We start from the raw sequence: 12,063 nt of genomic DNA, 5'->3' as shown, positions 1-12,063 counted from the left end.
TATATAAGGTCTATATATATATATATATATATATATATTAAAGTACTTAATTCGAAGTGCCTACTCGCGTAGTGTTCATTATGATACTTGTATTCACTCGTAAAGTATCAATGTAGGTATTCATACTCGTTATATATATTTTTGGTAGGTATATATAAGGTGTGTATCTTTGTGATCCTTATAAGTAAACTAATACAATAATATGTTGGAACTCATGTTTTTGTATTTCATTCATATAATTTTCATTAATAATTATAATAATATTTTTCTTTCTATTTTTTACCATATCAAACAACAAAAATTTTACCATATTTTTTTTGCTCACTTTCTCTTCTTAACTTTTCTTTCACTAAATTTTTTCCCTTAATTTTTCCTCCCAAATCAAACATAGTGTTATGTACGTGTTATTCTTATTTTCAATAAGAAATTAACACTGACAAGACTTCATTATGCTAACATTTGTGTCACTCAACATATATTTTGGAAAGACTAACCACACTAGTGTCATATAGTTGCTAATGAATGATCACATTTTATACTGTGTAAAAATTTATACACGATTAATAAATCATTTACTGTTCGTTTGTATTATTTTATTTTAATAATTAAACATAAATAATAACGATACAATGATAATATATAAAAGTTGCATATGACACATAAACATTTATGTTATCTTTCACTTAATTTTTTTTTCTATTTTTTTTACACGTTTTTCTAAAATGCATAAGAAAAACAATAGGCACCGTTTTGGTGTCCATGTGCTGATCCTATGGACCAAAGTATTTGCACCTGGCTATCTCCTGCTATGATTTCCCCTTATCAAATTGATAAAAGTTTTTCTGCACTTCAAATTAACACAACACTTATTCACATAACCAAATTATCTCTTAATTTTCATGTATATGATGGATTCATTGTTTTATTTTTTTGACCGTGTACTTCTACTTGAAAAAGGCAATAATGACCGCACTTTCCGCTGCTAATGCATGAAAAGAAGAGGTTTACTTGTGTTGGGAACGAAGAAAAAAGTGGAAGAAATGAGAAAACTAATGTGCCTCAATCTTCTTAGGTCCATTTTTCTGCATGTATGGGAAATTTAGACAATCTAGTTATGCTACAAGCATGCATATATGTTGTAGGGTGAATGAAAAAGGACACATGAATTTATTTTAATCAATAGGCTAAAAGCCTATTCACTAGAGAATAATGCTTTTTTGTCACTGGGAATTCACTTTGAAGCCCCATTTGATAAGACAACAACTACAACAAAGATGAAATCTGTGCAATAATGGAGTTCAAAAGAGTGTCCTTTTGCATTGCCCCCACTACTCCACTCCTTTTATCAAATAAATTAAAGCCATCATTCATTTTTAAAAGGGGTCAGCTTTCAAGATTCTAAAGAATATGCATGGATATCTTCCCTTTCAGTACCCCTTCAATATTTTTCTAACATCAAACTTTTCAGCCTCCATCAAGCACTCAATTCCCACCTTTTCCAACTTGCAAAGTTTTCAGATACTAATTCTCTTCCATCGCCAACTTCAACTTCACCCACCTTTTGCTTTTATTCTCATTTTTCCCTTTCATTGAGAAAAAGAAATAACCAAGATATTCTAAACTTCACATTTAAATATAACAATAGCTAAATATGATAAGAATAGTCTTTAAACCAAGATCATCAAGCAAGTACAATTGATAGAGGCCACAATAATGTAGTTTCTATAATCACTAAATTGTTTAGTGCCTCGATTATGACCACGTTAGCCAAGTTACTCTAATCTTAACCACAACCACAATTTAAAATATTGAATCACATCCATCCGTTAATTGATGAAGGGTGGCATAGGGTTTGCACCCCAACACCAAGAAAATCCCTAGTTTGCCCCCCACCAGGACCTTCCTCCTTCTGTACATGTCTACGTTTTGCAGGGTGCATTTGTGACAAGTCACATGCTGAGTTTTCTGCCTCACTGCCAAAACTAGTAGGTACTGAACTTGAACCATACATCTGGAAGATCTTATTCCCATCTTGACCTTGATTGTTACTGCATTTCAAACCTAAGCTCCCAAGGAATGATGGATCAGTAGTTGAGGTTGCACCAATTTGAGCAGCTTTTTGCAACAAAGCTGTGGCTGACATGTTTGTTGCTGAGGATGTTTGGTGGGATTGGTGTTGGGAGCTATACAAGGAAGGGACACTTATAAGTTGGCTTGTACATGTAGCATCCTTAATAATATTGCCTAGTGGAAGTGAAGTAGTAGTGCTAGTTATAAGCTCAAGGGTACTATTAGAGGAAGGCTTAGTTCCAAAAACCCAATTTAGATGATAATTATTAGAGGGTGAATGATTATTTGAGCATTGACTAAATTCTGGGTTTTCACCATATATTGCTGATCCTGAGTTTGGAGCTGACCCAAGTTGATGAATATTTTCATTGACCTTTGTTTCATGAGCCTGATGAGATAGTTGGTCCATCCAAAGGGATAGCCCTCTACTGGTTTGATTACTAGTTTCATGATCAATGCTTGAAACTGGCTTGAAAATTGAAGAAAAATGGGTTGCCATGTTAGGGCCTTGGGGAGTTCCCATAATGTTGTAACTAAAGTTCGGGCCTAGTGAGTTGCTTATGCTTGATGTTGCATTTACCCTAGCTGTTTCTTCTGCCAAGGCATCACAGAAAGCCCTATGAGTAATGAAGCTATCCCTCCTGCTCAACCAAAATATTTATACATACCATAAATAAGAACAACAATAGTAACAAGTCAACAACAATAAAAAATCAGAATAACTAGGCATGTAAGAGGCCTAATATAATTAGCTCAACAAAAGTCCAAACTAAGTAACTCGATAACAAGTCTTCAGCATTATGACTTGTACCAACTAGAATATGGAGATTTATATAGCCACATAGGCTAATTTCAAAGAAAAACTGAATTAATAATCACATGAGATAGGACATAAGGTAAGGTTAACTAAGATAACTCCAAACCAGGAACTTTTTTGTCGTTTAGGACCATCATTGCAAAAAGGCTTATCAAAAACTTATGTGTCTTCTTTCAAGTGCTTAAGGTTCATTTTCCTTTTACTCATAAAAGCCAAATACAAAGTAGGCACGCAAATACATGGACTCACAGCAATAAGAAATAATTTTTTTTCATGCCACTTTTAACCTCTATTTCCTTCATATCTCTTAGATTTGGCAAAAAATTAAGCTCACTCGTGTGAACTTACCATTTTTGCAAAACACAAAACTTAGATATATGCTTGATGATACTATTAGATTGATTAGTGTATGAAGAACAAAGTTAGATTAGTTACCTTGAAAAGATAGTTCCACAATCACATTTGTATTCTTTAGTACCACAAGTTTTTGAGTGTGCTTTCCAATCAGACTGAACTGCATAACACTTTGAGCACTTATCACACTTCCATTTCTTCTCCCCATGCTTTCTGCAAAAGTGTTTTTTTATCCCAGTTAAGTCTCCCAAAGCTCTTGCAGGGTTATGGTGGACACAAGTTTTCTCTGGGCACACATAAACTCGCTTCCTCACTTCTTTGCTTGTTCTCTGCTTAAGCTTCCAAGGTAGGTTGTGTCCACGTCTATGAAGTTGAAGATTTTGATCCCTTTGGAAACCCTTCCCACATGTTTCACATAAGAATCTGTTCGTTGCCATTAGTGTCTTTGGTGATAAGGCTATGACTTCAGCTTCAGGATCTATGCAAATATAATTATAATTAAGATTCACACATAAAAGTAGATTAGCTTTGAATATACTTACGATAAAGAAAGTTAAAGACTAAAGAGAGATTGATAATATATGAAGAGAAAACATAGAAACCTGGGTTTCCTGGTAGGTTTCTCTTCCTCTTCAAAACAGGATCAGAATTATTAGATGAACCAGTTGTTGGGTTAAGAGGGAAACCATTTGAAACTTCTCCATCATCCATCTTTTCTAGCATCATAATCTGTTTCTGCAACTCTTAGTTTGACTCAGTTTATAATAAGAAAGTACTCAGAAACAGTACTTCAGTGAGAAATAAGTTGTAGTGTTAGTATTTTGATTAAGATAAAACCTGAGAGAATGCGAGTTAGCTAGTTTTGTTAATTGTATGGCTTCAGCCCTAAACAACATGAACATATATGCAAGATGGGATCTCTCTCTTTCATAGAAATTGATTTAATTTAATTATCTACTTTTTAGGTTGAATATAAAAAACTAAGATGCTGTGGGAGGCGGTGAAAAGTTAAAGGAGTGAGAAAGAAATGTGGGGACAAAGAACTATAAGATATCACATATATTACGTATCCCAAATGATATTTCATTTTATGTTCCGAGTCAATCAAAATATTTTTTTTATTTTTAAAAATTTTCTTTTATGTACGTAACAATATGTTGTTGCCATAACAGAGAATGTCATACTTTGAATAATATAGATTCCTTGATAAATAAAGGGATTAAAAGAGAAATGAGGATCATCTGTCACATTCAAGTCTTTATACATGTCTCTATCTAAATTATACTTAATAATTTTTTTATTTTTATATTATTCACTACAATTTTATTGGTCAGGAACAAAGAAACACCATTATTTTAGGACAGATAATCTTTATTCTTAAAAGAGTGTTAGAAATAAAGGAAATGGAGGTGAAGCAAAGGTGTATGATGACACATATGATGAGGTAGCAAGAAAGTTAATCTACATTCTAAATGATTATCCCATAATTTGTTCTTGCTTTCTGTCTTCTTCTTTTTTAATCCTTTCTCATCCAATGACTTTTTTTTCTTAAATTTAATTCATGCTTCTGTAATAATTAAGATTATTATATTCGATTAATATAAATCTATCAAAAATTGATCTACATTAATGTATATTAAATTCTAATGTTTAAAACTGCAAATTTGAGTACTCCCTCATTTTGCAAACAGAAGAATATTTTGGGCCTGGTACTGAAGATGAGCTGATAAATTATTTCTTTTCTTTGATAAAAAAGCGTATTACACTTATTTAAATCAAAGCAAAATTACAAAAAAAAAATTCAAAGCAAATGGTGTTTCAATTTTAAAGAGAAAACCCATTGTGTTGCGTCTCATGTGTGAGTGTGGCCACTTTTTTTTTTTTCTTTTTGATGAAAATAAGTTCCACAAGTCTTTTGAACCTAGTCAAAATGAAAGTGCATGTCATTTCCCAAAGAAGATATGCATTGAACCAAAAATGTTATGAACTGCCATTGCATGCTCGGTAATGGATTGGAAGAAAAGAGAGATAACTTAGTTCTCCATTATAATTACTACATATCTGTTCATTTGTTTTGAACTACTCTTTCTTTGAAAACAACCATGCACGTGTGTCCATGCACTTGCAAAACTTTCATGGAAGGTAAAATCCAAAGGAAATGACGAAATAACACAAAAGGGAATAATCCTCAGCTGTCAATTTATTGTTCTTCATTCTTATTATTGTTGTAATTATAATAAAAAATTCTATGGGAAAGGGAATCGTCAACTATTAGGGTTCCACCTAACTATTTTATGATGTAACCAGTTTTTTATATAAATAAAATAAAAGATTTTATTGATAAAGAAAATAGCATAGCTAGTTATACAAGAAGGTCATCAAAATTAGAGCAAAAAAAATAACACAACCACTCAAACCAGAGCAAAGGAAGTAACACAACCACCCAACCAAAACATCAACAACAACTAGAGGAATAAATAACCTAATATCATCAATGTCACTTGGTAGGGACATTTTTTATAAGGAAATTTTATATTAAATAAATAGAAGGAGTGCTAACCCAATACAAGATCTACATCTACTAACCCCTTTTATTTGTAAATCTATACATACATTATAAAAAGACAAAGCCAATATTATAAATGATAAGTACCAAAAAAAACACAACAAAGATTATTGCTTTAAAATATTTAATATAATTTTATCATTTATTTTATTCTAACCAATCACACAAATTAATATATGGGAAGATAATGGTTTTTTCATATTTGACCATACTTTTGAGGGCATTGTCTTAGGGTAATAATATTGTAGTGGGAATAACACAAAGTATGGAATGACAGATATTCACCCTAAATTTTTTTTCTCATGAATTTGAGATTTAACCCTAACATTAATGCAGCAAAAATGATATTTTTTTAAGTAATTGTAGATAGCAACAAGTTGGTTTTGAACCAAGGCTGCATCTACTTTTTAACATTATCAATCACCACACCATATATAGAAGAAAAATAGAGGAAGTTGTTTACATACCCTCAACGTTATAATATTGTATTTCCTTTTGGTAGTATAAGTATATTTGCTGTAGATTCACATGGTTGTGAAATAGGATAATTGTTGGGAGTAGCACTAAGTGATTTTGTTAGTTTTACTATGAAAAGGGAACATCTTAGAAAACAGCCAGCTGACAAAGGCAGTGAATTTTTGGAAGTTTGAGAAGTCGTCTCTTATGAGCTGACTTTTCCTGCTCTATTTTTGCTAACCCATAATCATAATCTAATGATGTTTTCCTTTCTAACATTTTTTATTATAAATATTTGGATTTTAGTTGTTGAACTATTGTGGCCTTAGAATATTCTCACCACAATGGCTTCAACTTTCAAGGCCTTGTGAGATTCCTATTCAAAACTCCACAAGGTTACCCCCACCATCTCTCTCTATAGCTTGACATATTTGGAAATATACAAGCCATTTGAAAACAGAAGAGTTTAGAGAAAAGCAAATTGTTGTCACCAAGGGTATGTTTGTTGCTTACTTTGTTCTTTAGTTTTAACTTTCAAATAAAGTAAAGGAAAAGCACATGAGTATATAGTTAAAATCAGAACATATATATTATCTCACATTTGTAACACTCCGTGTAGATGAATTGTGATATATTGAAAAAATATATTTAAATTAAAAATTTAATTATTAAGTATTTTTTTAATCAAACTCAATTCATACAACATGGAATAATACAAATAGTGGGACAAAATATGTGTTCCGATTCAAAAAGAGCAACAAAAAAAGTGAACTAACAAAACTTTGACTACCTAATTTTAAGGCAGGTGATAATTGATTGTAGCTAACACTTTGTGAAATTCGATCTAGCTTAATTAAGATACGGTTGATGGGAGATTTCACATTTACCTTTGATAATAATGCAATTAGATTAAGCTCAAATTACCCGGAAGGGGTACTCTTGTAAAGTAAAAAAATTAGACGAATTAGACTTTGCTTAATTAAATTGGAATAATTCCCAATTATATAACATAATTAAATCTAGGATTCCCATACTATTACTCACATGCTTCTACATATCAAAAGCTGGAGAATATGTGCCTTTTACAATTACGCATTTAATTAATATTATCTTTAATATTATTTCTTTTCTTTTATTTTTATTTAATATTTATGTCATTTTCCGTATACGTGGCAAGATTGCTTGTTGCATAGATTTTAATATTATTTTTTATTAAGGATCCAATGACTATGATGAACACATAAATTGTGAGTGTTGATATAGTAAAAGTCTCTTAGATGTTAGCTTATTAAACTAGGAGAAAGACTTAGGTGGAGATGAAATCATATAGAGACAACTAATAAGATTTTGATAATATATTAGTATTTTTATTTTAATTAAATTTAATTTTAAATGATAGCATCAAAAAACATTTGTCTTCAAATATAACATATTATAGGCATCTTTATACAAGTTTTTCTACTAAATTAGTTAAAACATTAATGGTGGGAATGTTAAATAATTTTACATACATGAATATTAAAGTTATTAATAAATACTGTCAATGACCTTCGGTAAATCCGTTTTACTTTTTTTAAATAGAGTGACATGGTATTATTAGGGATCTTGAGAGGGTTAGAATTAGAAGTTGGGATCTCTCCCTTAATAGGGAAACAAAAACATCCAAAGCAAGAGAAAAAATGTAATGTAATTTGATATTTTTATTTGTAGGATATAATTATATAACATTTTTACCCATATATATAAGGGTGAAAATGATAATTTACCTCTTCATTAATGGAGAGGATCCTAACTCTAAAATTAATATATAGAACATTGAAGGTGTATTGTTATCACTTATCACCCTTATATTATTAAGGTGCTAAATGTCTAAATTATTTGATCATGCTAGTAAAATCAACCATCAAGTACTTGAAACTTATGGAATGTGAAATATCATTTAAACTTTATTAATAACTAGTATGTTGATATGTACTTTATGTGTGTCGATTCATCTTCTTATTTTCTAATATTAAATATTTAATTTCTATATATTTTATTTTAAAAAATTATATCTTATTATTTATTGAGTGTACATAATATTATAATTTATGTTATAAAAAAATATAAAAGTAAATTGTGATATTATTAAAACTTACATTAATAATTATATCTAATAATATTTCTTTTATTGTGCAAAAAAAAATATTGTAATGATAGATAATTAGGACAGAAAAATAGGCAAGGAAAAATTACACTATGTAAGTCATTATAAGATGTTTTGGCTTTATATATAGTATTGAGTGTATGTAATATTATAATTTATGTTATAGAAAAATATGAAAATGAATTATGATAGTATTAAAACTTACATTAATAATTGCATTGGTGGTGTGATATTTGTGGTGTATATAACTTCTTCTAATGTCCATTAATATATCTTTTATTGTGCGAGAAAATACTGTAATAATAGATAATTAAGAGGCAATGAAAATTTATATCATCTAAATAGTTATAAGATGTTTTGCCATACATACATAATACTTTATAGTTTATGCAATTATATATAGTATACATAATGCTTTATAGTTTATATAATATTTATAGAAATAATTGATACACGATTAAATATGACAAATTTAAATAAAATTAAAATATGTAATATGTCCTCTCCCATTGCATCCAAAAATTTTATTTTCTGTAAAAACCATTCTCACCTGTATCAATCTACATATATTGTGCCATTTGGCGCCTTGTTGTCTTGGAATGTGTGCCTACATGACAATAATATTGATGGTAGCAACTTTTCACTGGCACGACATTCAAAGATTTTTTACTATATGGATAGTAAAGATATATTTAAACCTATCAAAATTGATTTAACACATGTCTTCTATGGATAAATATGAATTTATTTAGTAAATCATATTACTCTCTTTCATCATATTTATAAAATATTTTTAGCTAAGTATATATTAACAAAAAAATTACTTCTATTGATTTTTTTAAAAAGTATCATAACATTACAATCTTACTCTCATTTAATAGTTCTCCTTAACAGTCTTATTGAAGATAACAAAAAATAGATAATTTTAGCTTATAATGTAGACAACTAATAAATGTCTCATAAAAATGTAAATAATTTATAGCAGAGATTATGAAAATCTTTTAGATTGTTTCTTATAATAAGGATAATAAGGGCTTGTCACAAAATGGGGCCAAATGATAAATACTTTGTGTAGTATTTTTTGCAAGACGGTTTTGAATAGTTTCAAATGTGAAAACATAGTTAAGAATGTAATTGTTAAAGTTGTTAGTTGATTTTGGTTTGTTAGTTGTAATATTGTTTTCATTAATCGATTAAGAGTTTAATTAATCGATTAACTAGTTAGTATATAAAAGGTGATTCTTTTATTCCTTGTAATTCAATTCATTCATTTTCAGTAATGAGAAATATCAATTCTTTAAGCTTTCTTTCTCATTATCTTTTCTCATCTTTCTTGTTTCATCAAGAAGATTCAAGCATGTCTCCTACCATTTCAATATGGTATCAGACCCTTCATCTTGAAGGCTTTGATCACCGATGCGCATTCTCTAAAAATTATTATTTTTTTCTTCCATCATCATGCATCAATCATCAAAGTAAGAAGAAGTTGGAGTTTAGAGTACAAAGGCAAATCAAATCACCAACAATCTTTCTTCCATCAAGTTGTTTTGGCTTCTTTATCTATACCAACGTAAGATCTCTTCCAAAACTCTCTCCAACTCTAATATCTTCAACAACAAAACGATGAAGATGAAGATGAAGAAGAAGAAGAACAAGAAGAAGGTGACCAAGAAGAAGAAAATAATGAGATTCTCGAGAGAAGAATCTCTAGCCACCCTCTCTGTGGACTTCTTGTTGAAACTCATTTGGAGTGTTTGAAGGTTGGTGACATTTCCAACTTGGACAGTGAACTCAAGATAAATCATCAAATGCAAGCAATGAAGAAACAAAACTTGGAAATGTTCAGCCAGTCTCAACTTGATCTATTCATGGAAGCATATTGCTTGGCACTTAGCCAGCTTAAAGAAGCAATGGAGGAACTACAAAAGAAGTCAATGGCTTTCATAAATAACATGCATTCACAACTTAGGGAACTCACTATGGCAGCTATGCTAACACCTTCTAAACTAGATAATGCTACTTCTTCTACTAGTACTAATATGGAATCTAAGAGGAATAGTAGTAACGAAAAGAACTACCATCAACAACAAGATCAACAACAACAACAACAAGATCAACAACAACAACAACAATAACAAGATCAACAACAACAAAATCAACAACAACAACAAGATCATCAACAACAAGATCAAGTGATTGAGAAAATCCAATCACATTAGTATCGAGATTCTGATCCATTACATTGTCATGATATCAAATCAAATTATCAAGTTGGAGTCGTTGTCATTTACCCTCCAGCTTGAGAGGGCTATTGGAGAACAAAGCTACCATGACACATTTTACACATTTTACATATTTTCCACACTTTACACATTTAACACATGTGTTTTATTAGTTTGTTAATTAGTTTGTTTACATAAGTTTGTTACATATTCATGTACTATAAATAAGATCTTATGCCTTGATCAAATAATGAGAATTCATCATAATATAAAGGGTGATTCCCTTATTTCTTGTAATTCAATTCATTCATTTTCAGTAATGAGAAATATCATTTCTTTAAGCTTTCTTTCTCATTATCTTTTCTCATCTTTCTTGTTTCATCAACAAGAATCAAGCATGCCTCCTACCATTTTAACAGTAATTTGTCAAATTTGTGATTTATTAATCAAACTAAACTATTTTTATAACACCGTAAATTTTATGTGTATGTTTTATTATTTATTTATTTTAACAACGATTAATTTTAGAAATTGTATATGTTTTATTAATTATTTATTTTAACAACGATTAATTTTAGAAATTAATCGGTATTGAATTAGACTAAATCGTAGTTGAGTGTTAGTCTTGTTTTGTGATTTCCTATTTTGTGGTAAATTTTCTGTAACGGAAAGTTTTTGAGCTGCTGTTGAGCCCGAATTCGGCCCAATAATGTGTTTTTGAGTTCGTAACTCGGAATTGAATTCCGATTGCGCCATTGGCTTTGAAATATTATTTTGAGTCAAGATAGATATCAAGTTTGTCCAGAACGCATTTCTAATTATTTTTCACTCCGAATTCCGTGTTTCGAAGTTCTAACCGTAAACTGAAATTGAGAGATTTTTGTTATCCGAGAATGGTTTAATCGAGAATGTGTCATCGAAAATGTCACATCACTTTCATGTAAGAAGCTTGCTTGTTAAACAAGCAAAAGTATATATTCTCTTACACAGAATCCCCTAAATCACTCAACAAATCCTTTCACTCCACCATCATTAGACACATTACATATGCTAGTCTAAGTCTATTTACTTTGCATTAAATTTTTTGATTTGATGAGGGTGAGACTCTCCTATAAATACTTCACCACATTCTCTCATCTTTACACTAAATTTCCTATACAAACTAAGGTAGTCTTTTATTTTCTCTTCTTCATCTTCTTCTCATACTTCATAGAAAGTTATGAGCTTTTATTATATTGTTCATAAAGTAGATTTTATATTTTTTCTTTAAGTATTTTATAAAGGTATAACTAAAGGGGATGATAATAAAATCATATGAACCTTTATGTAGTTTTTGACTTTTGTAAATCTTGAAATTTCTTCCTTGTTTTTAGATAGGAAAACTATATCTTTGGACAAGTTTAGATGAGTTATTTGTTTGGAAATATTAGAA

At 29.9% G+C, this 12,063-nt stretch overlaps 2 protein-coding genes across 2 annotated transcripts in view; one reads left to right on the top strand and one right to left on the bottom strand.

The window, feature by feature from the left end:
* LOC109363236 (zinc finger protein MAGPIE-like) lies at positions 1,167-4,171 on the bottom strand. Its single transcript, XM_019609423.1, has 3 exons — positions 3,844-4,171; positions 3,323-3,719; positions 1,167-2,711 (listed from the first exon to the last, which is right to left on the bottom strand). The coding sequence occupies exons 1-3, from the start codon at positions 3,965-3,967 to the stop codon at positions 1,814-1,816; spliced, it is 1,419 nt and encodes a 472-aa protein (XP_019464968.1). The 5' UTR covers positions 3,968-4,171; the 3' UTR covers positions 1,167-1,813.
* The window catches only part of LOC109363507 (homeobox protein knotted-1-like 1), a gene marked incomplete at its 5' end in the record, with an annotated part of 11,503 nt that continues 9,453 nt past the window's right edge, over positions 10,014-12,063 (top strand). The window contains one exon of the mRNA XM_019609771.1: positions 10,014-10,467. Coding sequence (XP_019465316.1) covers positions 10,014-10,467 — 454 coding nt within the window. The remainder of the gene's footprint in view (positions 10,468-12,063) is intronic.

Source organism: Lupinus angustifolius, chromosome LG13 (assembly GCF_001865875.1).
Source record: "Lupinus angustifolius cultivar Tanjil chromosome LG13, LupAngTanjil_v1.0, whole genome shotgun sequence".
Classification (NCBI taxonomy): Eukaryota; Viridiplantae; Streptophyta; class Magnoliopsida; order Fabales; family Fabaceae; genus Lupinus; species Lupinus angustifolius.
The sequence above is the reverse complement of the archived record's forward strand: the minus strand, read 5'-3'. Positions and strand labels throughout refer to the sequence as shown.